At 46.9% G+C, this 24,430-nt stretch overlaps 1 protein-coding gene across 1 annotated transcript in view; it reads left to right on the forward strand.

Annotated features, from left to right (window-relative positions):
• PATL1 (PAT1 homolog 1, processing body mRNA decay factor) overlaps nt 1–24,430 on the forward strand; it is a 706,345-nt gene that overhangs the window by 448,031 nt on the left and 233,884 nt on the right. Inside the window, exon 14 of the mRNA XM_069628825.1 lies at nt 11,611–11,759. Coding sequence (XP_069484926.1) covers nt 11,611–11,759 — 149 coding nt within the window. The remainder of the gene's footprint in view (nt 1–11,610; nt 11,760–24,430) is intronic.

Genomic DNA, 24,430 nt, shown 5'->3' on the forward strand with positions numbered 1-24,430 from the left:
AATAAAATAAATAGATAATGGAGGCAATAAACAGTGATAGTGCAGCCGGCAAGTGGCATGTGCTGTGTTTATGGCAGCAGAACTGGGAAAGTCTGATAAGTGCAGAAAAGGAAGAAAATGGGGGAGTGGGGGAACTGTATGAGTACAGATACAGTCACCAGTGCAAGGGGTGGCCAGGGGGCAGTGCAGGAGGGTGGCAGAGTGAGCAGGTACCTGGGCCCAGGGGACAGAGGGTGGCCAGGTGCACAGTGCCAAGAGCCGATCAGCAGGGGAGAGGGGGAGCAAAGGCAGAAGCAAAGAGGAAGGTCTTGAGGTGCTTCCGGAACCAGAGATGGTTCTCCTCAAGTCTTAGAGTGGCAGGGATGCTGTTTCAGAGGGAGACCCCAGCCGAAGACTGAGATCTGCCCCCAGCTTGTTTCTTTGAAAAACGACTGATCCTGAGGGAGTTGGAAGTGGAGGAGCGAAGAGCTCAAGAGGGGGAGGTGTTTGCGGAGGGATATTTCCAGCTCGCGACCGAGAGGGCAGGAGCCCCTCTGCCTCAGCACCAGCATCTTCTACTGACCACGCGGGCACAAGCAACGTGGATCTCGGAGGATCCTGCTTGTCTGAGCCCTGACAACACTTGGAGCACACCCCGCACAGACGCCGCTGCCCATCTGCGACGCGGTGGGTGAATGCTCTGGAAACAGCTGTTCGAGCGTTTCCTCAGCTGAGCCTGGCCCTAAAATGGCAGGCGCAACACGGCCTCAGAACGAGGCTTGCCGAGGTTGCTAAGCAACCGTATTCGAATTACTTGCCCAGACATCCGCCGGCAGGCGGAAGGAGCCGGCCACACGGACGAAGGCCATAGGAAAAGGCATTGACCACTGGGATGAGCCTTACGACCAGCATTTCCAGCTGGCGACCGAGAGGGCAGGAGCCCCTCTGCACCAGCATCTTCTACTGACCACGCGGGCACAAGCAACGTGGATCTCGGAGGATCCTGCTTGTCTGAGCCCTGACAACACTTGGAGCACACCCCGCACCAACGCCGCTGCCCATCTGCGACGCGGTGGGTGAATGCTCTGGAAACAGCTGTTCGAGCGTTTCCTCAGCTGAGCCTGGCCCTAAAATGGCGGGCGCAACACGGCCTCAGAACGAGGCTTGCCGAGGTTGCTAAGCAACCATATTAGAATTACTTGGCCAGACATCTGCCGGCAGGCGGAAGGAGCCTGCCACACGGACAAAGGCCATAGGAAAAAGGCCTTGTTTGCCGTTGTTCGCCGGTGAGCGCCGTTTGCCGCCTGGCACTATTTCTATGGTACTGTTGCTCCTTGGACCCTTACAAGACACTCTTACCGCCAAGGCTAATCACATGCACCTGCCATTTACCATCTAAGTTAACTCATATCAGGTACTGTGCTGCTGTACTTGCAAATATCCTAATATGAACCAGTTGCACTGTGCATTAATTACTGCATATACCTCAGCTATTTGGAGCATCCATATATATATGGAATTCACCGAGTGCCCACACTAATCCTGTTCCGACATCACTGAAACTAGCACCGCACTCTCAATACTGTGTCCTCCCAGCAGACAAACGTATCTGTCTATCCACGGCACTGCTAATGCTACTGTGTCTAGCGGGTATGGGCTACCCCAATACTATCTGTTCAACATTAATTGTGTATCCCAACTGATTTGTTCCTATAGTTTGTCAAGACTGCAATGTACATTTGTGACACAGGCTCCCCATGACCTTGCTTAAATGTCCACTATCGCATGTCGCATGCCATCTTCTATCCAGTCTTTTCTATGTTACATGACCATTACCTCTCAGGTCATGTTAAAGAATAAGTCATTTTAAGTCAGTGCCTTTTTAGCTCCTCCTACTAATTTGAATCTAGGCACCCATGATTCTTGCATCTAATTTGTGTCCCATTGCATTTTAGTGCATTGATTCATGCCACCCACCACAAGATTTGATCTAGACTCGCACCCCTGATAAGTGCCATAGCTGTGTCCGCACACTTAAGCCCTAGTTTTCTTGGTGCTACCTATACACAGATGCTCATGGTTCACCTTATAGTGCTGTGCCATATGGTCGCAAACGGTCCACTTTGTCTGTGTTGTGCCTTATGTTCGCTAATAGACCACATTTGATTTGTGTTGTACCTTATGGTCGCTAATAGACCCCATTTGATTTGTGTTGTACCTTATGGTCGCTAATAGACCCCATTTGATTTGTGTTGTACCTTATGGTCGCTAATAGACCCCATTTGATCTGTGTTGTACTTTATGGTCGTTAATAGACCCCATTTGATCTGTGTTGTACCTTATGGTCGCTAATAGACCCCATTTGATTTGTGCTGTTTCCTAGCCTCATACGCTATGTATTATAGTCATTGTCTGACTGCCTTATCTAGGTGCCCTCAGTCTCGGCATCTTAGCCTCCCATGCTAGGTATTATAGTCACTGTTTGATTGCCATATCTAGGTGCCCTCAGTCCCTATATCATAGCCCTGTTGGATTAAGCACACCTAGGTGCCCCCCATGCTATGCACTCCAGACAATGCCCATTCGTGCCTCATATACTTGTGCCCTACTAGCGAATGGTGCCTAGACCTTTACAGATCTAGCCGCCTAGCCTTAGATACAATTACGGACACTTAGCACATTGACCGCCAGTTATCCTAGTCCACACACACCAAGTGGCATTGCTAGCTAATAGGAATAGCTTTGCACTATGTCTAGCTCACTCAACATTTACTTTCTAATGATCATGGCCACACTGCACGCCTCCCCCAAGAATAGCCGCACTGAAGTTCCCCCTTGCAAGCCAGCTTTCGCGCCTCCTCTCCTACTCACCACACCCAAGATACCCAACTACCCAGGCCACATCAGCCCTGTGCACCAGGCCATGCCAGGCCAACTAGTCTACACCGACTAGTCTACATCGCTCAGCCTACCCCAACTCACGAGAGAAACCTTAAATTACGCGCCAGACTTAATAAACTCTATGAACCTCCTAGAAGATCCCTCCCCACTATAAAATGCACAACGAAAGACCAACACATTAGAATATGCACTGTACCCCCTCAATCCTCCCCATCAGTGAATACAAACTTGCTTAAGACAAATACCAACTCATCCAACTCGGCCACAACCAAAATGGACCCTAAAGGACACTCCCTCAAGCTAGCACTCCTTAATGTAAGATCCCTAGTGGCACACGCCATTGACCTAGCTGACTTAATCACAGAAGCCAATCTAGACTTTATTGCTATAACTGAGACCTGGCTACACAATGCGGCAGGCCCATCGCTCATGTTGGCCATTCCTGACGGTTACACCATATCTAGGCAGGATCGAGAAGGCTCCCGCGGAGGTGGAATCGCCATTATATCCAAAATAAACTTATCACTACGCCTAGCCCCTACCACAACTATGCAATCCTGTGAAACTCACTGCCAAAATTCCCATAAACAACAGCCAAACTCTTTCTATTCACCTTATTTACAGACCACCAGGTCCACTTGGAACCATCGTGGAGGACCTGCACAGTCTACTATCCAACAATACCAAAACTACTTCCCAATGGCTGATATTAGGGGACTTTAACCTTGGCTTCAATGACCAAGCAGATGCCCATGCTGCCACTATTGCCAATACCCTTCACACCTTAGGACTTACCCAAAAAGTCAGCTCCCCCACACATGCAAAGGGTAGAATACTTGACTGGGTCGCTGATTCCAACTGATCAGCCACAGTATCCTCTATTACGCCCCCCTCTTGGACAGACCACTCCTTGGTGTCCTTTAATTTACTAACTACCAAACCACCCAGCCTTGACCCAAAGGCAGCTCCACCATGCCCTACAAGAAACAAAAAGAATATTACAGCAGATAATATTATTCCCCTGATCCTTCCTACCTTAAATGCACTGCCAGACAAGGTGTCCAGTCATTATCTCGAAAACAAAATGTCAAATTACAATAATGTCGAAGCAATAATGTCAAACAAAAATGTCGAATTTTTTTTTTTTAATTTACATGTTTTTTTGGGGTTCCGGTGGTAAAAAAAAGGGGTAAAACATTAAAAAAAAAAAAAATTAAAAAAGGGGGGTTGGGGGGGTTGGGGGGGAACCCCCCCATTTCGAATAAAAATCAACAAAAAAAAGAAATTCGACATTTTTGTTTTTGACTTTATTTTTTCGACATTATGACTTTCGACATATTTGTATTCGAGATTATGACTATAAACCGCCAGACAACCTTGACCCTAGTGCACTGGTCAACAAATTCAACATCATGCGCACCACTATGGACAAAGTCGCCCCTCTCAAAATGAGAACAAGCAAACCCAAGGCACATTTAAACAAGTGGTACACGCCAGAACTTAAGGCCTTGCGCCTAAACAAAAGAAAATGTGAATCTGACTGGAACTATGCCCAACCGAAGAGAATAAAGCTAATTTAACTAATATCTCTCGGCATTATAAAAATGAAATTTGTCTAGCGAAACGTAATTCCTACAATGCTCGCATTGCCAATGCCAATTCAAGTATGAAGGAACTTTTCTCCATCTTGAAAGAACTTGAGTCCCCCATTGCCACACCAGATACCTGCATTAAAGACCAGACCTGGTGTACAGATATCCAAACAGCCCTAGCAAATAAAATCACCACACTGCAAACTAAAATCCAACTAAAAAAAGACTCCCTAAACCTCACAAACAAGCCGCCACCTAACACCATCAACAACCCAACCAACAAATTCTCCTTCACTAAAACTACCATCTTAGAGGTAGAGAAAATTATCCTTTCCCTCAAACCGTCGAACTGCAAAGGTGACATCTGCCCAGCACAACTAATAAAAGACGCTGCCAAAGACCTTTCACCGTTCATTTCAAAATTGATCAACTCCTCCTTCGCCACAGGTAATATCCCGGCGAACCTAAAACAATCATGGGTGCTCCCTCTTCTCAAGAAGCAGACTCTTGACCCTCTTATCCCCACTAATTATCAGCCCATCACTACCGTACCTTTCCTATTGAAGATATTAGACAAGGTTGCCTATACACAAATTCAAAGACACCTTGATTCAAACAATCTACTGGGAGCCAGACAATCTGGCTTCCGCCCACTCCACGGTACTGAAACTGCACTCATTGATCTAAAGACCCAAATGGACAAACTGAGAGACCAAGGTAAAATGGCACTCCTCCTCTTACTTGATCTCTCAGCTGCTTTCGATCTGGTGGATCACAGGGTCCTCTGCAAACACTTGGACACTGCTGCACACTTCTCCACTCATGCCACCAAATGGATTGAATCCTTTCTGAGTGAGAGAACAATGAGAGTCTTCTCCCCTTCGGCAGCAGCCGACCCTCTCCCAATCACGTGTGGCGTCCCTCAAGGCTCCTGCGTTTCACCAACCCTGTACAACATATTCACTAAACCCCTCTTCGATGATCTGGACCTTCTAGGTATCACCTACACTAACTATGCAGATGATACACAGATTCTCCTCCCGCTTTCTGGGGGTCACAGCGAGGACGGGGAATTGGTGAATAGGGTGTACCTCATTATTCAGGCATGGATGGCATCACATGGCCTCTGCCTGAATGATGATAAGACTGAGTTGATCATTCTGGGCACACAGGCCAATATCAACAAACTAGGCAAGGACTACTCCATGTTTAACATAGATGGCAACAGCATCAAGGTTTCGAGTGAAGTAAAAACACTAGGCTTCTATCTCGACTCCACCATGTCTTGTGCCAAACAAGTTAACTCCTTAGCCTCCACGACAGCCTATACCTGCAAATTAATAAGAGCAGGTAAACCCTTCTTATCTAATAACAGTTGCATGATCCTAGCAAGAGCCTTAATACTATCACAACTCGATTACTGCAATGCCCTTTACAGTGGCGCTAAAAAAACTATCATCAAAAGGCTACAAATCCTACAAAACAACGCCCTTAGTGCCGCCTTAGGTATAAACAAAAGGGAACATATCTCCTCCACTAGACAACAATACAAATGGCTCTCCACCAACAATAAAATGCTTTCCCTGACGCATAAAGCCCTCAATAACGCTGCCCCCATTTACCTGATGGACAAAATAAAAATAAAAACCTCTAGCAGACCTATTAGAACTCCCAACTCCAACTGTCTGGAAATTCCAAGATTCAAACTTGCCAAAATTGGCGACACTAGCTTCCCTGTGCTAGCCGCCAAATGGTGGAATGCCCTGCCACATAACCTCAGATCAACCTTTCCCTCACTTTAGAACGAATCTTATCAAACGCCTCAATGACAACAACACATAAGGACTGAAAGACTTTAATTTGTGTTATGTTACTTATCTGAATGTATATATGTATCATCAAAGTTTTACCCCTATCGTAAATTTAATTATGCAACATTGTAATTTGAATTTGCTGTAACACTGTAATTTCTACGCAACATTGTAAGCTTCGCATATTCTGTTCACTGCGCCCGGCTCTGGGTCTGGCGCGCAATACAAATAAATAAACAAACAAACAAACATAGCCGAAGCTATTTTGGACCCAGGCCCCAGAAAGCCTTGTGGACTCCCAGCAATTTAGCTGGATTTTGAGGACTTGATTTTTTTCAACCTGGAGAGAGCGAGGCCCTTTTTCCCACTCTCTCTGTATTTAAATGTGATTTTTGAACACTGTTTCTTTTGGTTGTGGAGTCTGACAAACTCCATAGGCATCATCTTTTACATTGTCACACAGCACCTTCAGTGCTGTGGCACAGGGAAGTCTAACAAATTTCCCAAATGTTTGAATACCTTCTCTTGGTTAAACTACTGTTTCCAAGAGCAATAAAGTGAAATTTGACTTTACTTACATTTTTTTAACTTTCTAGACCCAGCACACACCATCTTACAATGGGGTGCTGGAGGGGTTACCTAGTATCCCCTTGCCTAGCTTCTCATGTAACATTTTTTATGTTGCCCTTTCCTCACTGAATGGCTGGTGGCAGTGTTTCGTTTTAACTACCGTGGTGTGCATTTACCGCAGGCTTGTCAAAATGGCCCGGTCTTCTTTTTTCACCATTTCTTTATGGAAAGGTCCTTCTTGAGGTTTACTCTGCGCGCCAAACCAGGTTTGGTCCCATTGTTCGTTTTGCCTTTGGCGGGGTTGACGAGTGAAGCCCGCCTCTGGCTCCAAAGTGTCTGGGGCAGGCAGGAAGTGAGGGAGTTGCCCGAAACTCCGTGCTTAGCCTCCTAGGAGACCCAAATGCACTCTGTGATGATTGGCTGACTGACAGCTAGGCTGGAATGAATGGGAGAGAACTGAATAAAAGGTGAGTCTTTTGGCTTGGAAGGCAGAGTCGACCACTGGACGAAGGAACCGAAGAAAAACTTGAAGCGGACCCCTGCTGCTACTCCTGGACCGTTGGTTTGCCGATTGAAGCCCTGCTGCAGTGCTGCAACGCCAAGTTCGCATCGACAGAGAAGCCCCTGCAAGGACGACTTCTCCCCTTGAATTGGTGGGACCAATCCACTCCAAAGTAAGCCACCATGACATCCATCTCAGAGCTGGTTGAATTTCCACAGAGTTGCTGCTGGAAACCGTATAGCCAGACGGAGGAGCACCAGTATGTGTGCGTTGCTTTTAAGCTGGCATGAGCTCCAGGAAGATCCTCTGGACTCCCAGGAAGCAGGCCTGGCCGACCCTGAGCCCCCTCAACAGAGTGCGGGACCCCAGAAGCAAGAAAAGTCCATCTCAACAGCCAGGAACCGCAGTGCTGCTATTTGCGGTAGATGCGAGGAGCTGAAACACTAAACAGCCACTGAAAGTGAAGTTTGCCGGTTGCAACTTTTGACTGTCACAGTGCAGTGCAGGAGTCCCCCGACGTCCTCCCTCTTGTCCCCACGACCCCACGACTGAGGCCCAGGAACAGTGAGATCTGCAGAGCTGCACAGGAACATGAGTCATCTGCTGCATCCTTTCTTCATTTTAAAGGTACTGTAAAAAGTCTGAGATAGCTTACCTCTTATTGTAGAGTTGCTTGCATCTTCTACTACTCACAAGTCTAATCAGCTTGTGGCCCTACATTTGATTCTTCTTTTCTTCAAAGACTTCTAAAACATTTTGCGAAGACTTTCTACTTGCCTACAAAGAAGTGCTTCAGCTTACATAGACTTTTGCCTATTGACTTTGGCTTAGCCTCTTCTACTGAATGGCTCTTATTGGGGGATCTGAAAGTATTTGCCTGCTTAAGAATATTTGTGGTCTCTTGTTTGTTCTAACTAATCTTTTCCTTTGACTTATTACCATATGATCCTGAATGTAACAGTGATATATTAATGTCCCCAGCACCATAGCAATTGAAGTCACCTGAGGGTGTAGGTATTTACTGATTTAGAGATATTAAGAGTGTGTATTTCATGAAGTATATTTGAGTGTTACTATTATATTGCTCCCTTCTGAAGAAGGCTTATTCTAATGGACTGATAAATTCGTAATTGTTTATTCAAGAAACCTTGAGTGTAAGAGTGTATTTGAATACTTGAAACTGTAAATCTCTGTAACTCCACTACAGCTCTCATTGACCCCTCTTGAGATGAGCCTGGCTGCTCAACACGCTACCAAAACTGTGTAGTACAAGCTTATATCAAAGGTTGGGTTTCCTATATCTGTAGTCAGTTGTTTGTAGTGTTCCCAGAAGGTACTGCATACAAACCTTGCATAACGCATACGTTGCAGTTTCTTTAGTAGGTGTTCTAACATTCCGAGGTAGAGGCTGTTGGCGTAGTCAGTTCTTGACATGATGAGGGCGATGATTCAGTGTGTTATGGGTGTAGGACAGGAATGGTAGGATTCTTTTTACAGAGTGTAGGAGGAAAAGACATTTCTCGATTATTGCATGTACTTGCGGTTCTAATGTTAATGCGTTGTCCATTAGGATTCCCAGGTTTTTTACTATTTTCAATGGTGTGGGTGTTGTTCCTATTTTTGTTGGCCATGGGACATAAGTGTTATTTTCCAGGTTTTTGGGTCCAATCGTGATTTGTCTTGCCTGGGTTGAGTTTTAGGCTGTTTGCGTTCATCCCGTCGTAGAGTTCTTTGAGACATTCTCCCAGCGTTGTGTTCTCTTCTTGGGTTTCTTAGATTTTATAGATGATTTGTGTGTCGTCTGCGTAGTTGTAGCACATTAGGTTGTGTTAGTTGATGATCTTGATTAGCGGAGCCAGGTAAATGTTGAAGAACAGTGGGGATAGGGATGGTCCACACTCTGTCCCGTGGAGCGGGTTTGAATGGTTTTATCCAGAAAGTTTCCATTCTATTTGCTAGGAATGATTTTATCCAGAGTAGGGCCAAGTCTGTTATTCCTATTTCTTATAATCTTTTGATGAGGATGTCATGGTTGACTGTGTTGAAAGCTGTGAAGAGGTCGAGTAGAATTGGGGCGGAGTTTGTGCCTGGAGTCTGCGTTTTTTCTTTAGGTCTCTCAGGTCAAAGGGAATTGGCACAGAAACTGAAAATTCTCCCTAACACAGGGATACTGGTATATATTGGCTGAGCCATTCTGGACAGATTTTCTTATAGTATCATTACAGGCATTATGTGGGAAGCAAATATTAGTATGCTCTTATATGAGAATATTGGCATATACATAGGTGCTGCCACAGTGAACATGACTGGGCACAGCCAGTGTGAACATGATTTAATACAGTTGTGGGCAAATGCACAATGGAAATGCTCCTGGGCACTATTGGTGAATTGCATCTCTTGGATTTTTGGGTTCAAACCAATTGCACATTTTCTGCCTTCTTAACCAGTTTTTCACAGTAAGTGTACTATTTTAAGGACCATTTTAATCTAGTATGCAAAAATATTTCTTGGACGGAGGGACCCTTCCCACCCAGACCACTTTTGGTTAGTTCAGTCTCCCTCACTACACTCCTATATATTTGTGGTAAATGTTTACACCCCTCCAATTAACTTAATCACTAGCTGCCAATGGGTGAGTGGCTGGTGGGTGAATGGGTATGAATGTGTGCATGCAATCCTGGGGCCCAGGCAAGGGGTATTATATCATGGATATTTTCTTACATGTTTTACTGATATTTTTAGGCAAAGCCAACTTGATGAATGTTTATTACTAAGCATTATATTTTATGCCGCACATACAGTCGGCTGGCACATTTAGGGGTCAGGACTCGGGAGTCAGGCGCAGCCCCCTTGTTTCTATGCTAGGTGAAAGATGTAAGATTTGATTAAAACACATACTTCATCTTTCCCCTAGTGCTGTGCGTGGCATTTCCCTGCAGCAGCATGATCACCATGCACATTGTACAAGCTTGGTGGTCCAGGCATGCCCCTACTGTGGCGTGGGCTGTGCTTTGTTGCTGAGCTTGGCGATTGGGGGGGGGGACCCACCTTTTGTGTTATGCCACTGACTTTTAGGGCACTTGGCCCCACCTCTTCTAGCAAGCGGAGTGCTTTAGAGTTTGGGGATTTGTTGGTATAATGGTAGTGCATGTTTTAATATCTCCTTTTAATTACTTACCAGTTATCAAATTGGTGTATTACTTACCCCCGTCTTTCTTCACTTGCTTTACTGAATTTTGTGTTATATAAATCTGATCTAACTGTGGTTAAAGTATAGTGTTGATGCTTTGTAGGCAGAGTACCCAAAGGCGAATGTACATATTTTAAGTGTGTATGTGTAGTAGTTTTTTTCCCTTTGATTTTCGATTTGATAAGTTTAAGACCTTCATAAATATAACTATTTGTATACATTCTACATCACTTTCATTATTAAGAGTGCTCTGTGTGTGTTTAACTGGACCCTTCACTAGACCACACTCTCCCAAGTCTAAGCCTTACTGCTCAATCACACTACCTTGGTAGATTATGGCTAGACATTATTGTAATTGCCAGTTCACCAGAATAGGGTGGCCTCTCAGAATCTGTCCACAGTGCTGATTTTGAAAACGCTATGTTCCTTGGGCATCTCTTTAAGTTAAGAAAAGGCAACCACGCTATTTCTCCACTTAAAAAAACTGTTAGCATCCCGGTAAACATGCTGGGATACCAATACTAAAAAAAAACTCCTGGCAGGGGCTTTACTGGGGCAGGTAATGCACGGGCTAACATTAAGGCCCTTGCTTTGCTTGGTCTGCCAACTGGCCAGAGCATTACTTGGCCCGGGAAAGCCCCCGTCTGTCAGGGTGTATTACTCAAGTAACAGTCCTTGATTAGTATTGCAGAGTATGGTTGTTAACTGTGGAACAGAACCCGGAACATGGGAGCTTTAAGTGTTGTGTTACAATATACCTTTTGGCCACCCTGCTCCCCTCATGAGTTGAGCCATGACTGCTAATCAACATTTATCCAATGGGGAGTAGGGCATATAAGTGAGAGGCCTTGTTGGCTATTTGTTCGATTATTTTTTGTTTTTGTTTTGTTTTCTAATCCTGGAGCTAAGCAACATCCTCCTACCTTGACTTGTAAACATTAAAGCAGACCCTCTGTCGGAGCCCATTTTGAAAGTAGCTGACTTCTCTAAAGAGTTCATTGCAAAATGAGCACAGACTTGATTTGCTGCATATGCCTTCTAACGCAGGGTCTTTATCTCCTTCAGACCTTCACTCTTCTTCTGGATGTAGAGGACTATGAGAAGCGCTACCATCGGAACCTCATGGAGGAGCAGGCCGCTCTGCTTGAAGAACGGAAGCACAAGATTCTGAACATGTATGAGAACCTGAGGGGAAAGCCTTTGGGGCATGAGAGGTGAGCCAAGTTTAATTTAGATACAAGGGTGGGAACTGTGACAGGCCAGGGGAGACATTTGCAGAGTTTATGCAATAGTAGAAATGCTCAGAGAGGACAAAAGGTGGAACAAGTTCACTGGGCATGAGAGGGTCTGCACAGTCACACAAGTTGAACTGAATACATCAAACACGGCATGCGAGGTGAGATCATGCTGTGGCACAAGAGATGAGCTAAACACCTAGGCCCATATGTGGGCTTTGCTGGGGCATGGTAGTCTTGGTACTTTGTTAAAATGGATTTCTAGAATCTGGCCTGGTGCACAAAGGTTAGGAGGCCACCCTACGATAATGAAAAGGAAGCTCGGAGAGCTTAGCCAAAACCCAATCAGGGTAGAGAGGAGATTGGTCAACGCTTAGTCTCAGGAAGAGTGCGAGTCTCAGGAAGAGTGCGAGTATGGTTAGGGGCCCTCAATGAGTCTACACCGAATGGCATCAATAATTACATTTAGACAGTCAGTTATAAAATACAGATTTATTTTAGGCCTTCTGAACACACTGAAGAATAAATCTAGCAGGTAGTACTATCACACAGCACTCTATAGTACTAAAATATATACAATCACCATAGGTTCACTCAAATAACTTCAGATAACTTAATCCAGCAAAAGCAGGCAACTACGTTAGATGCAGTAAATGATGGGAACCAATCGCAAGAACAAAATCCTAACTTGAGAAGTCCAAGCCCCAAGATTGAATAGGGCCCTGTACTCAAGTCAGTTTCTCACCAGTTTGAGTTCTCCTCATAAAGGATGCATTGGGGGTGTGGAGGTGATTAGTTTTAAACTATTTTAAAGCAATTCAATAATTAATCCAAGGGAAAGGTAAGTATTCTCCTTTCTTCCTAACCCAGGGGCAGCAGGTTACCCAACCCAAGTTCAAGGACCAAAGGTGATTGGAGTGGAATGGAAATAGGAGACAAAGGGGAGGGTGGGGTGGAGGGACAGGCGGACAGGCACACTTATGCTTACTTACCCCCCTGATTCCATTTTTGCAAGATGTCATTGAGGATCATCTGGGGGATATGCCTTCTGCCGTTTGTTACAGGGAGAGGTATTGATATTTTATTTCTATTGCAGAGCGCGACAAGGCAAGGGAGGGTAACAGGAGAGGTAACGGGAGAGAACAAAACGACGATCTTACTAAGCCCAGTGACATTGAGAACGCGCAAGTGCATGGGAGAGGGGGAGGGGAAAAGTTCATGGAAGGGGGGAGAAGTGGAAAGTGTGGAGCAAAGGAGAAACAGATGAATAATAATAAATGAATAATAAAGGCAACAAACAGTGGTAGTGCAGCCAGCAAGTGCTGGGTTTAAGGCAGCAGACAGGGTAGGTCTGATAAGTGCGGGAAGAAAAGGGGGGGCTGTATGGGTACAGATACAGACCCCACTGCAAGGGATGGCCCAGAAGCAGTGCAGGAAGGTGGCAGGGTGAACAGGTACCTGGGTCCGGAGGACAGAGGGTGGCCAGGTGCACAGTGCCAAGAGAGAACAGATCAGCAGGGGGGAGGGGGAGGGGGAGTGAAGGCAGAAGCAAAGAGGAAGGTCTTGAGATGCTTCCGGAACCGGAGATGGTTCTCCTCGAGTTTTAGGGTGGCAGGGAGGCTGTTCCAGAGGGAGGCCCCAGCCGAAGACCAAGATCTCCCCCCAGCTCGTTTCTTTGAAAAACGACTGACCCTGAGGGAGTTAGAGGAGCGAAGAGCTCGAGAAGGGAAGTATTTGCGGAGGGATAGCTGAAGGTATTTTGTACCCAGGCCCCAGAAAGCCTTGTGGACAATGCAGAGGGTTTGGAATTTAATCCTTGCATCCACTGGGAGCCAGTGGAGAGATTTCAGAGCTGGAGAGATACGATCCCAGGGCTTGAGGCCAAGGACAAGTCTCGCAGTCCTGTTCTGGATTAGTTGCAGAGGGCGGAGAGTAGAGCCAGGTATATTTAGAAAGAGGCTGTTACAATAGTCCAGGCTAGAGAGAACCAGAGCTTGGGATACCATGAGCTTCTGGGGGAGGGAGAGGAAAGGCAGAGAGTACCTCTGGGGTGCAGTCGGAAATTTGACTTTTTAGAGACCTCGGAGATGTGGGCGGAGAAGGAAAGGGAGGAGTCAAAGATGACCCTGAGGTTCTTAGCCTCGCAGGTAAGGGTAGGAGGAGGGCCAAGGGAGGCCGAAGAGAACACATCACACCAGCTCTGAAAACGCTACACTGGCTACCAATAAAACAGCTAACGGAGTTCAAATAAAATGTGTATAATGCACAGAGCAATCCACGGCCAAGGAGCAGAGTTCCTAAGAGAGAAAATTAACATCTACCGCCCAACAAGGCCACTCTGATCTAGCAGTGACATCTGTTTGGAACCAAAACCATACAACAAAAGAACATTTGGAGGATCCTCCTTCTCTCACCTTGCCCCAAAAACCTGGAATGAGCTACCAAAAAACATAAGTCGTAACACAAGATTACCTTCTATTTAGAAAACTACTCAAAACTTGGCTCTTCTCCCCATAACTATAAAAAACGCCTATGGGGGGGGGGGGCACATACGCAGCTGAAACAATAACTGATCCTCCCTGTCTCCCTAAGCTAGCTCCCATAAACAGAGGGAGGGGGAAGAACATTTTATGACATATCACTATACCAAAATGAAACCTAGATGAGTTAAGATGTATATGGAGAGATCAGGAGGGAAGGGTAATGATGACATTTCAACACACATTTAGCAGACAGAGCAAACATAGGCAGCTATACCCCCAATGACACGCTGCCTAAACCAACCCCTTTCCTACCTCCCCGCCGACTATCTTCTCTCACTCAGCTCTGTTCCCGCTCCCCGGTCACCAACTGTACCGCAACCTATTTTCTGCTCACAATCTCGTCCAGCTCCCATGCTGGTAACATTACTGGCCCTATTACTTCACCGTTCTCCACTACCGCTCAACGAGCACAAGTACTGCATATCTTTGGTTACTGTTATCCCCCAGCTCACTAAATTGTTCCTCACATCTATCGACTACTGCAACAAATGATGATTACCATAAGTGTCGGGCATTTTACCTCTGATTATGCCTTGCCAAATGTATCTGCCAACGTACTTGTTGATCTTGCCATGCCAATAGCATCTGCTGATGTATTTGCTGATCTTGCCATGCCAAATGTACTTGCCTCCCACAATCCCACTACTGATTCATTCACATACACTTTTTCACGCCACACCCCGTACACTAGCGTATCATCCAAACACTGTGTACTCGCCACTACGCCGGTTCTGCCCCATACCCTCCCACCGTAATGGCCTCCACAAACCCGCCACAACTTGGTCACCCCACGGCCATTATACCTACCAGCGCACCTTTTCCATGGCTACCCGCCCTTACTTACATTGGTGCCCCATTACCACACAACAGCCAAAGTATCTCTTCCAAACAGTCCACCGTGCCCACCAAAGCTACCAAACCGGGACCCTACTACCCCACAATTTTCCAACACCCTGTACATTTAGTACCCTGCCTAGGCCCAGTTAGACTTCACAGGTTACACTCCAGACTCCAGAGCCCCCATTCCCAGCCAGAAACCAAACCAATCTACCTACATCGCCCCACAGGAACTCCTAGCACCTTGCCTGTGTACAGCCCGCTTACAGACTCCATTCCAGATTCTTGAGCACCATCCACCTCCTAGAAGCAAAACACAACAGCCCCAAGGACCCCAGAACCACCCGCTCCACACCTCTCCCCCCTCCCGCACAATTACCAGCCCTCCACGTTTCACCAGTTCGCCCTGACCCCCAGCCCTTCCCGCCTTACACCTTTGCTTGTACACTGATCAATGCTCGATCCATCTGCAGTCGCACATCAGATATCTGACCTTTTACTAGCTAACAACTTGGACCTACTAGCCTCATCTGAAACCTGGCTACACCATGCAGCAGGCCCCCTCCACTCACTTGCTATTACCCACTGGATACTCCATCCTACGAGTTGACCGTCAAGACGGCCTAGGAGGAGGAGTTGCCATCATCCATAAATACACCTCCCCATCAGAGCCTCAGCCTTTCTATGTCTCTCGGGCTACACACTCCTACTGGCCAAGCTTGAATCTTCCCCCCCAAATCACCACCAACATACTACTTCTCCATCTCCGCAGCCGAGGGCATCCTCACCGGGTGAGGTGGGGTTGTTTCATGCCATGGTCGCCAGAGCGTCCAAACTCTTCCAGCTGACAACCGAGGAGACCAAGAAAGGTGGTTTCCTCTACCAGAGGCACACGGCCAAGAGGAAGACCATCATGGCAGTGCCCCTCCTGGACGAGGTTTTGGAGGAAGGCCTATCCCTATTGAAGAAACCGGCCACGGCTCCTGCCAAGGAGACAGAAGGGAGCTGATGAATGTAAAAGTACCGGGTGCCGAAGTCAGCACCCAAGTGCCTACGGTTGCAATAGTCATCGGACTCGGACTCGGTGGTGTCGGCGGCGGTGGTGTCGGCGGCGGTGGTGTCGGCGGCTGTGAGGAAGTGATCGTCTAACCCTTCGTCCACAGTCCCTCTGGACAGCGAGGGGAAGAAGTTGGAGGCCATGGGGAGGAAGGTCATCTACTCTGCGGCATCGACCGTGAAGTCGGCCAATGCACTGGCGATCCTGGCCAGGTACGACTGGGAACTGTGGTACAAACTGGCCCCAATTCTGGAGTTTCCACCCGACGAGTGGATGGAGGCAATCACACTCCTCCAGGAGGGGGAAGTGGATTTGGACCATGCCATCCCGGTGGCCCTGGACATCGCTGACACAGGTTTCCGACAGATAGTAAACGGTGACCTCCTCCTTCGTTGTCGAGGCTGGCTGAGGGCCACCAATTTCCACCAGGAGGTCCAGAGGAGGGTGCTAGACATGCCCTTTGATGGGGATAACCTCTTGGGGAAGGCAGTCGACAAATCCTTACAGGCCATCAAGATGGACACAGAGACTGCCCGTGCCCTGGGCACTCTCCAGCAGCACCGCTCTTCTATTTGCGCCTCCAGTGGAAAGTTGGGTAGATTGACAAAGTTTTGGTGGAGGCTCCTCGTCGTACCATCAACCCTCGCAGTCCACGACCCAGAAGGCCTACAGAGGCCGTTCCAAGGCTTTTGGTGGAGGTGGTCAGTGCCGTCTTCACCCCCAGGGCGCAACGCAGGACTGAGCCAGCCAGGATGTTGGGGGGGCCCCCCACCCATGCAGTGCGGTGAGTGGCCGGCTGACGGCATTTGTCAGCGAATGGGAAAATATCTCCACCGACAGATGGGTGCTGGACGCTCTCGCCCACGAACATACCCTGGAGTTTCAGAAAAAGTGTCCATGGATCCTGCTGATGTCCTTGCAGTAGCAACACATCCCTAAGCTCCTGCTAGAGGTACAGGCCGTGCTAAAGAAAGGGGCAATATAGCTCTGAGGCTCCGGAGTCTACTCCAGATACTTCTTGGTCAGAAAGAAGACAGGGGGCTGGAGGCCCATCCTAGACCTGCGGCGTCTCAACAGGTTCATCAAGTCCCAAAAATTCAGGATGGTCATGTTGCAGCACATGCTCGGCCAACTGGAGGTAGGAGACATCGCTGGATCTGGAGGATGCCTACATACACATCCCCATTCACAGGAAACGCCAAAAGTTCCTGTGTTTCGTAGTGCAGGGAAGACGCTACCAATTCAAGGACCTCCCTTTCGGCCTAAAGTCGGCGCCTAGGGTGTTCACTAAGTGCCTGGCGCCAGTGGCGACCCATCTACGTCTGCAAGGGATAGACGTGTAGCCGTACCTTGACGATTGGCTCATCTGGGCCTGGTCAAGAGAGGTAGCTGTCGAACACACGGAGAGGACCGTCCAGCTATTGACAGAGCTGGGGTTCATCATCAATTATCCAAAGTCCTGCTTGAAGCCGTAACAGAAAGCTCTATTCCTTGGAGCTAGGCTCGACACGGTCGCCTGCCTAGCATCACCCTCGGAGGAGAGGATTGTAGCCGTACTGCAGACGGTGCAACGGCTGTTGTCTCTGAAGACCGCCATGGTGCGGACTGTTAGGTAAAGTTTGCATGCAGTACCCTCTGGGAACACTACAAACAACTCTGACTACAGGTATAGGAAACCAAACCTTTAGTATAAGCTTATACTATACAGTTTTGGTAGCGTGTTGAGCAGCCAGGCTTATCTCAAGAGGGGTCAATGTGAGCTGTAGTGGAGTTACACAGCGATTTACAGTTACAAGTATTCAAATAAACTCTTACACTCAAGGTTTCTTGAGTAAACAATTAATGTATTTATCAGTCAGTTAGAATAAGCCTTCTTCAGAAGGGAGTAATATAATAGTAACACTCAAATACACTTCATGAAATACACACTCTTAATATCTCTAAATCAGTAGATACCCTTTTGGGATGGCCCCCAGACACTACCTACACCCTCAGGTGACTTCAATTGCTAGGGTGCTGGGGACATTAATATATCCAGGGCTACAATGACGAGAAAGATGACAAAGCACGCACAGTCGTAAATACTGTCTCAGAATTAGGACTCACCCACCACATCTCTCAACCCACACACAACAAAGGCCACACCCTCAACTGGATAGCAGACCTCAACTGCAACATCACTATCCTCTCCAACACATCTTGGGCCTGGACTGCCACCTCATCACTTTCACCATCAACAAAGACAAACAAACACCTGCGCCCCTTTCCAACGCTCCACCCACACTCACAAGAAACAGCAAAAACATTAGTCGAGAAACTCATCCCTCTACTCCAACCCATCATTGACTTCACACCTACAATTACCAACCCCACAGAATTAGTAGACCTCTATAACACAACCATTCTTAAGGCCATAAATACTGCAGCACCACTCAAATTACGGAAAGCCAAACCACGTGCGCACCTCAACTCTTGGTTCACTCCTGAACTAAAAACTCTCCGTAAAAACAAAGACAAGCCGAATCAGCATGGAAACAGTCTCCTTCCGCTAACAATAAAACGTCCTACTCCCTAGCATCCAATATCTACAGGTCAGCGATCATCCAAACAAAAGAAAACATGTATAACGAGAGAATTTGCAATGCCAAATCCAACACCAAAAAGCTTTTTAACACCCTGAAAGACCTTGAGTCCCCATCTCCCATCCCAGACAAATGCACCAAAGACATCTCTTGGTGTACCAACATACAAGAAGCACTCCTTGGCAAAATTGCTATGCTACGAATCAAAATTGAGTCAAAGAAAGAAAGCCTCACCTTCGCAGACGATCCCATCTCACCCACCCACACCACACAAATGGACAATAACAACCTATTTGAATTCTCCACCATCACTATCAAGGAGGTTGAAGACATAATAAACTCTATGAAACCCTCCAAATGCCAAGGTGACATTTGCCCTGCTCCAGTTATCAAAGACGCAGCCAAACATCTTTCCCCTTTCATCACCTCTTATAAACTCATCCTTCACATCCAGCATAGTACCTAATAACTTAAAGGATTCTTGGGTTTTACCTCTACTCAAGAAACCCATGCTAGACCCTAGTGTCCCCACCAATTACAGACCCATTACTACTGTGCCCTTCCTCCTAAAAATCCTTGACCCAGCTGCCTACCTGCAGATCCAGAACCACCTAGAGAAAAATAACTTGCTAGGACTAAGACAATCGGGCTTCCGCCTCAAACACAGCACAGAGACAGCCGTGATCGATCTCAAGACACAAATGGACAACCTTAAAGACAACGGCAAACTAGCCCTTCTTCTCCTCCTCGACCTTTCGGCCGCCTTTGACTTGGTAAACCACGATATTCTCTGCAAACATCGAGCCTCAGCAGATACATTTTCCAACAAGGCCAATGCCTGGATTCAGTCCTTCCTGAATAATAGATCCATGAGGGTCTTTGCTCCCACAGCCGCTGCCGAGCCGGCCCCCGTCACATGTGGCGTCCCCCAGGGCTCCTGTGTTTCCCCCACACTATACAATGTGTTTACGAAACCTCTCTTAAACATACTGCACCATTTGGGTGTCATCTACACGAATTACGCAGATGACACTCAAATACTCTTCCCACTAACAGGCGAATACTCCACCGACAACACAGTACTTAACAATATTTATTCCATTATCCAAGAATGCATGGCCAAACACGGCCTCTGCCTCAACAACGACAAGACCGACCTTCTTCTCCTAGGCTCCCAATCCAGACTCAACAACCTCGACAAACTTTACCAGACATTCACCATTGACGGCAACAACATATCTGTCTCCAACAACGTTAAAACTCTTGGGTTTTACCTTGACTCCTCCCTTACACTGACAAGACAAATCAACGCCATCTCATCCGCCACCTCTTACACATGTAAGCTCATCAATCCCAGCAGACCTTACCTCTCGACCTCCAACTGCACTACTTTAGCCAGAGCACTAGTACTCTCTAAAATAGACTATCGCAATGCTCTCTACCTGGGTACCAGCCAAAAGAAAATCAACAAGCTTCAAGTTATCCAAAATAATGCACTAAGAGCAGCACTGAACATACCCAAACACAAGCACATCTCTGACGCTAGACGCTCCTGTCAATGGCTAACCATACCTCAGAGAATTGAATATAAAACACTCTTTCACACATAAATGTTTATCTAACCAAGCACCTAGATACCTCTCGGACAACTTCACGCACCACACCCCATCTTTCCCAACCAGATCAGCCCAAACACATTGCTTAAATATCCCCAGATTTAAGCTCCAAAAAGCAGGCGGCACAAGCTTCCCTGTGCTTGCCGCTAAACTCTGGAACTCACTACCAGCCAATCTCAGATCCGAACCATCCTTTATCTGCTTCAGACACAGCGCCAAAACATGGCTACTTGCCAAAGAAGCCTAAAACGGCAACTTATTACCACACAAATGTACATACTGCCTGTATAATCTGTACAATTCCAAACCTTGTAAATACTTTATAATGTCTATACTACGAGTAACTGCTTATATAATGTCTATACTACCAGTAACTGCTTACCTACTGACCATGTTTGTAATATGTTGGCTACTTTGTAACCATTCCAAGCGCCTGGATGCCCCAGGGCCAGGCGGCGCTATATAAATACTAAACTAAACTGTTGCATTTAGGATCATATAGTAATAAGTCAAAGGAAAAAGTTATTGAGAACATACAAGAGACCACAAATATTCCTAAGCAGGCAAATAGTTTCGGATCCCCCCAGGAAGAGTCCTTCAGTAAAATAGGCTAGGCCAAAGTCAATGGGCAAAAGTCTTATATAGGTTGCAGCACTTCTGGTAGGTAAGTAGAAAACGTCTTTGCACAATGTCTTAGGAGTCTTTAAAGAAAAGACGAACCAAATGTAGGGCCACAAGCTGATTAGAGTTGTGAGTAGTAGAAGATGCAACCAACTCTACAGTAAGAGGTAAGTTCTCTCAGACTTTTTACAGTACCTTTGTATTGAAGAAAAAGTGCAGCAGAGGACTTCTGTTCCTGGGCAGCTCTGCAGATCTCACTGTTCCTTGGCCTCAGTCGTGGGGACAAAAGGGAGGACTTCTGAGGACTCCGGCACTGCAATGGGACGGTCACCGCTCGCAACCGCCAATCTTCAATTCAGTGGCTGTTCATTGTTTCAGCTCCTTGCGTCTACCGTGGTTCCTGGCTGTCGAGATGGACTTTTCTTGCTTCTAGGGTCCTGCACTCTGTTGAGGGGGTTCAGGCTCCATCAGTCCTGCTTCCTGGAAGTCTGAGGATCTTCATGGAGCTCATGGCCAGCTTTAAAGTAACACACACAATTTGGTGTTCCCCTCCCTGGCTATACTCTTTCCAGCAGCAACTCAGTGGAAATTCAACCAGCTCCGAGATGGATGTCCAGGTGGCTTACTTTGGAGTTGATTGGTCCCACCAACTCTAGGGGAAAAGTCGTCCTTGCAGGAGCTTCTCTGTCGATACGAATTTGGAGTTCCAGCACAGCAGCACCTTCACCGGGCAAACCAACTGTCCAGGAGTTGCAGCAGGCGACCTCTTCAAGTTCTTCTTCGGTTCCTTCGTCCAGTGGTTGACTTTGCCTTCAAGCCAAAAGCCTTGCCTTTTATCCATTTCTCTCCCATTCATTCCAGCCTAGCTGTCAGTCACCCAGCATGGTGGCTGTCCTTGCCAGACAGTCAGCCGGCCAATCACCACACCTCCCTCACTGCCTGCCTACCCCAGACCTACTGGAGCTAGAGGCGGGCTTCACTCGTGAATCCCGCCAAAGACAAAACTAACAAAGGGACCAAACCTGGTTTGGCGCTCAGAGTAAATCTGAAGAAGGACTTTTCCAACAAGAAATGGTGAAAAAAGACCAGGGCCATTTTGACAAAATGGGCACCCATGGGTGCTTTACTGAAGCTGTAAACGCAGCCCGCTGTAAAAACTCCCAATGGTAGTTAAAAGTAAACCACTGCCACCAGCCATTAATTGTAGAAAGGGTAACATAAAAATGTTACATGAGAAACTAGACAAAGGGGATACTAAGTTACCCCTCCAGCACCCTATTGTAAGATAGTGTGTGCTGGAGTCTAGAAAGTTTCAAATGTAAGTAAAGTCTATTTCACTTCACTGCTCTTGGAAACAGTAGTTTATCCAAGAGAAGGTATTTAAACCTCTAGAAAATCTAAGAGACTTGCCTGTGCCACTGCACTGAAGGTGCTATGGGTCAATGCCTATGGAGTTTGTCAGACTCCATAACCAAAAGAAACAGAGTTTAAATCACAGTAAAACACATGAGAGAGTGGAAAAAAGGTGTCACTCTCTCCAGATTAAAAACGTCGTACAGTCCAGCAAAAGCGCTGGGGGTCTCTAAGGTAGAGCATTTCTGAGAATTCTCCCCAACAACCTCATGGACATTCTTGACGAGGGTCCCACCACAGAAAGGGCTATGCCTTTCAATCCAGCTATTGCCTACCTCATTGTCTTGCTATTGCAACATCACTGTACTATTCATCTGGTTAATTCAGTCCTGGTGAAGAAATATAGGCCGGCAAGGGGAGACCCCTCTTTTTTCATCTCTCACACCACGCCAGCAGGTTTGGTTGTTCAGGCGACCACCATGTCCACCAGGGCCGCCACTTCCATGTCGAATTTGCCTACTGATGGGGAGGGCAAGAAAGTGGATGCCCTAGAGAGAGATTTTCTACTTCAGGAGCATTGCTTTGAAGGCGGCTAATGTCTCCTGTGGCTTTGGGAAATACTCATTTGGACTGTGTAAGGCAGCTGAGCACGCGGCCAGTACATCCCTGAGGGGAGATGTGGGAGGGTTTCCTGCAGTTCGTGGACAACGAGAAGGTGGTGGCCAGACAGTCCTTGCAAACAGGCCTGAACGTGTCAGACTCGGTTGGTTGATGGGATCGGCTATGGTCCTTAGGAGGCACGCCTACCTACACTCCTCAGGGTTCTTTCCCAGTGTCCAGAGTAAATTGTTGGACATTGCTTTAGATGGGGAGAATCTCTTTGGCTCGAAGGCTGATGATTCCTTGGAAAAATTAAATGAGTCTAAGCTTGCTGCAAAGTCGCTCGGCCTAGCTGTACAACAGCCGGCCAATAACACAAAAAGGAGGTTGAAGGGAAAGGAAAACCTGCATTCAACCAACCCTCAGAAAGGTCAACAACCTTTAGTAAGCAACATTAACATCAAACGGGCATATTGATTCCAGTTTTTTCAAAGGTATCGACAGGACCAAACAGTGCTATTGGACGGTAGTCTGCCTCTTATTTCATTAAATTAACAGGCAGTGTCAACGGACTAAAAAATTATAGTTTTTTATTAATGTACAAAAGTCAAACGCATGTAAAAACAGAGAAGAACACGATACACAATGAATGTTGTACTAACAGGAAATAATTCTAGAAATAGATCTGGGAAAAAAAGAGCAGTGTGGTTTACTTCCACTGTACTCTGCCCCTCCTGTTCTTCAGCTCCAACAGTAAACAAAAAGCAGTGCAAAACATAGAACAGATGGTAAGTCTTGTATGTGTAGGGGGCTAGGAAAAGTAACAGCCCTCTAGGGTCTGTGATATCTACAGAAAGTGTCGTATGCCTGTGCAAATACGCAACTGTTTAAGAAAACAAACAAGGTTTTTCATACAACATTTCATTCTCTCACTCAAAATGCTACATAACGCCACCCGCCTGCAGACGGAAATGGAAACACTGGCACCATTAATTACGGTGCCAGTGTTTCCATGGTCCCCATTCCCATGGAGTCCTATGCGAATGGGGAGTAACGGAATGTCGGCTCCGGAATTACCGGATCACCGGGGTTGTAATGCCCCGGTGATTCCGGCAAGTCCAGAGCTGGTAATTCACCACGGGTCCGGCGGCAGCCTGCCGGTTTTTCCGGCACAGCTACCGCCGGACTCGTAATGAGGCCCTATCACTCACTTGAGGGTAGATAGAAAGGCAGACATCAGATAAGGAGCGAGTCCCTGAACCCAATAACATGTACCGAGGTAACTGAATTCCTGGGCTAAACCAATCCAGCGAACCGGGGATTGCTGGGAGTTGTGGTCCTGAGCGATCTGTGTAGTGTAACTTCCCGCCACCTAGCGTATAGATGATTACAATTACTGCCTGAGCGAGTCTAGAATAAAAGGTAATCTAGGTTCCCAGTC

This window comes from Ambystoma mexicanum, chromosome 12 (assembly GCF_040938575.1).
Source record: "Ambystoma mexicanum isolate Mex_15411 chromosome 12, UKY_AmexF1_1, whole genome shotgun sequence".
Lineage (NCBI taxonomy): Eukaryota > Metazoa > Chordata > Amphibia > Caudata > Ambystomatidae > Ambystoma > Ambystoma mexicanum.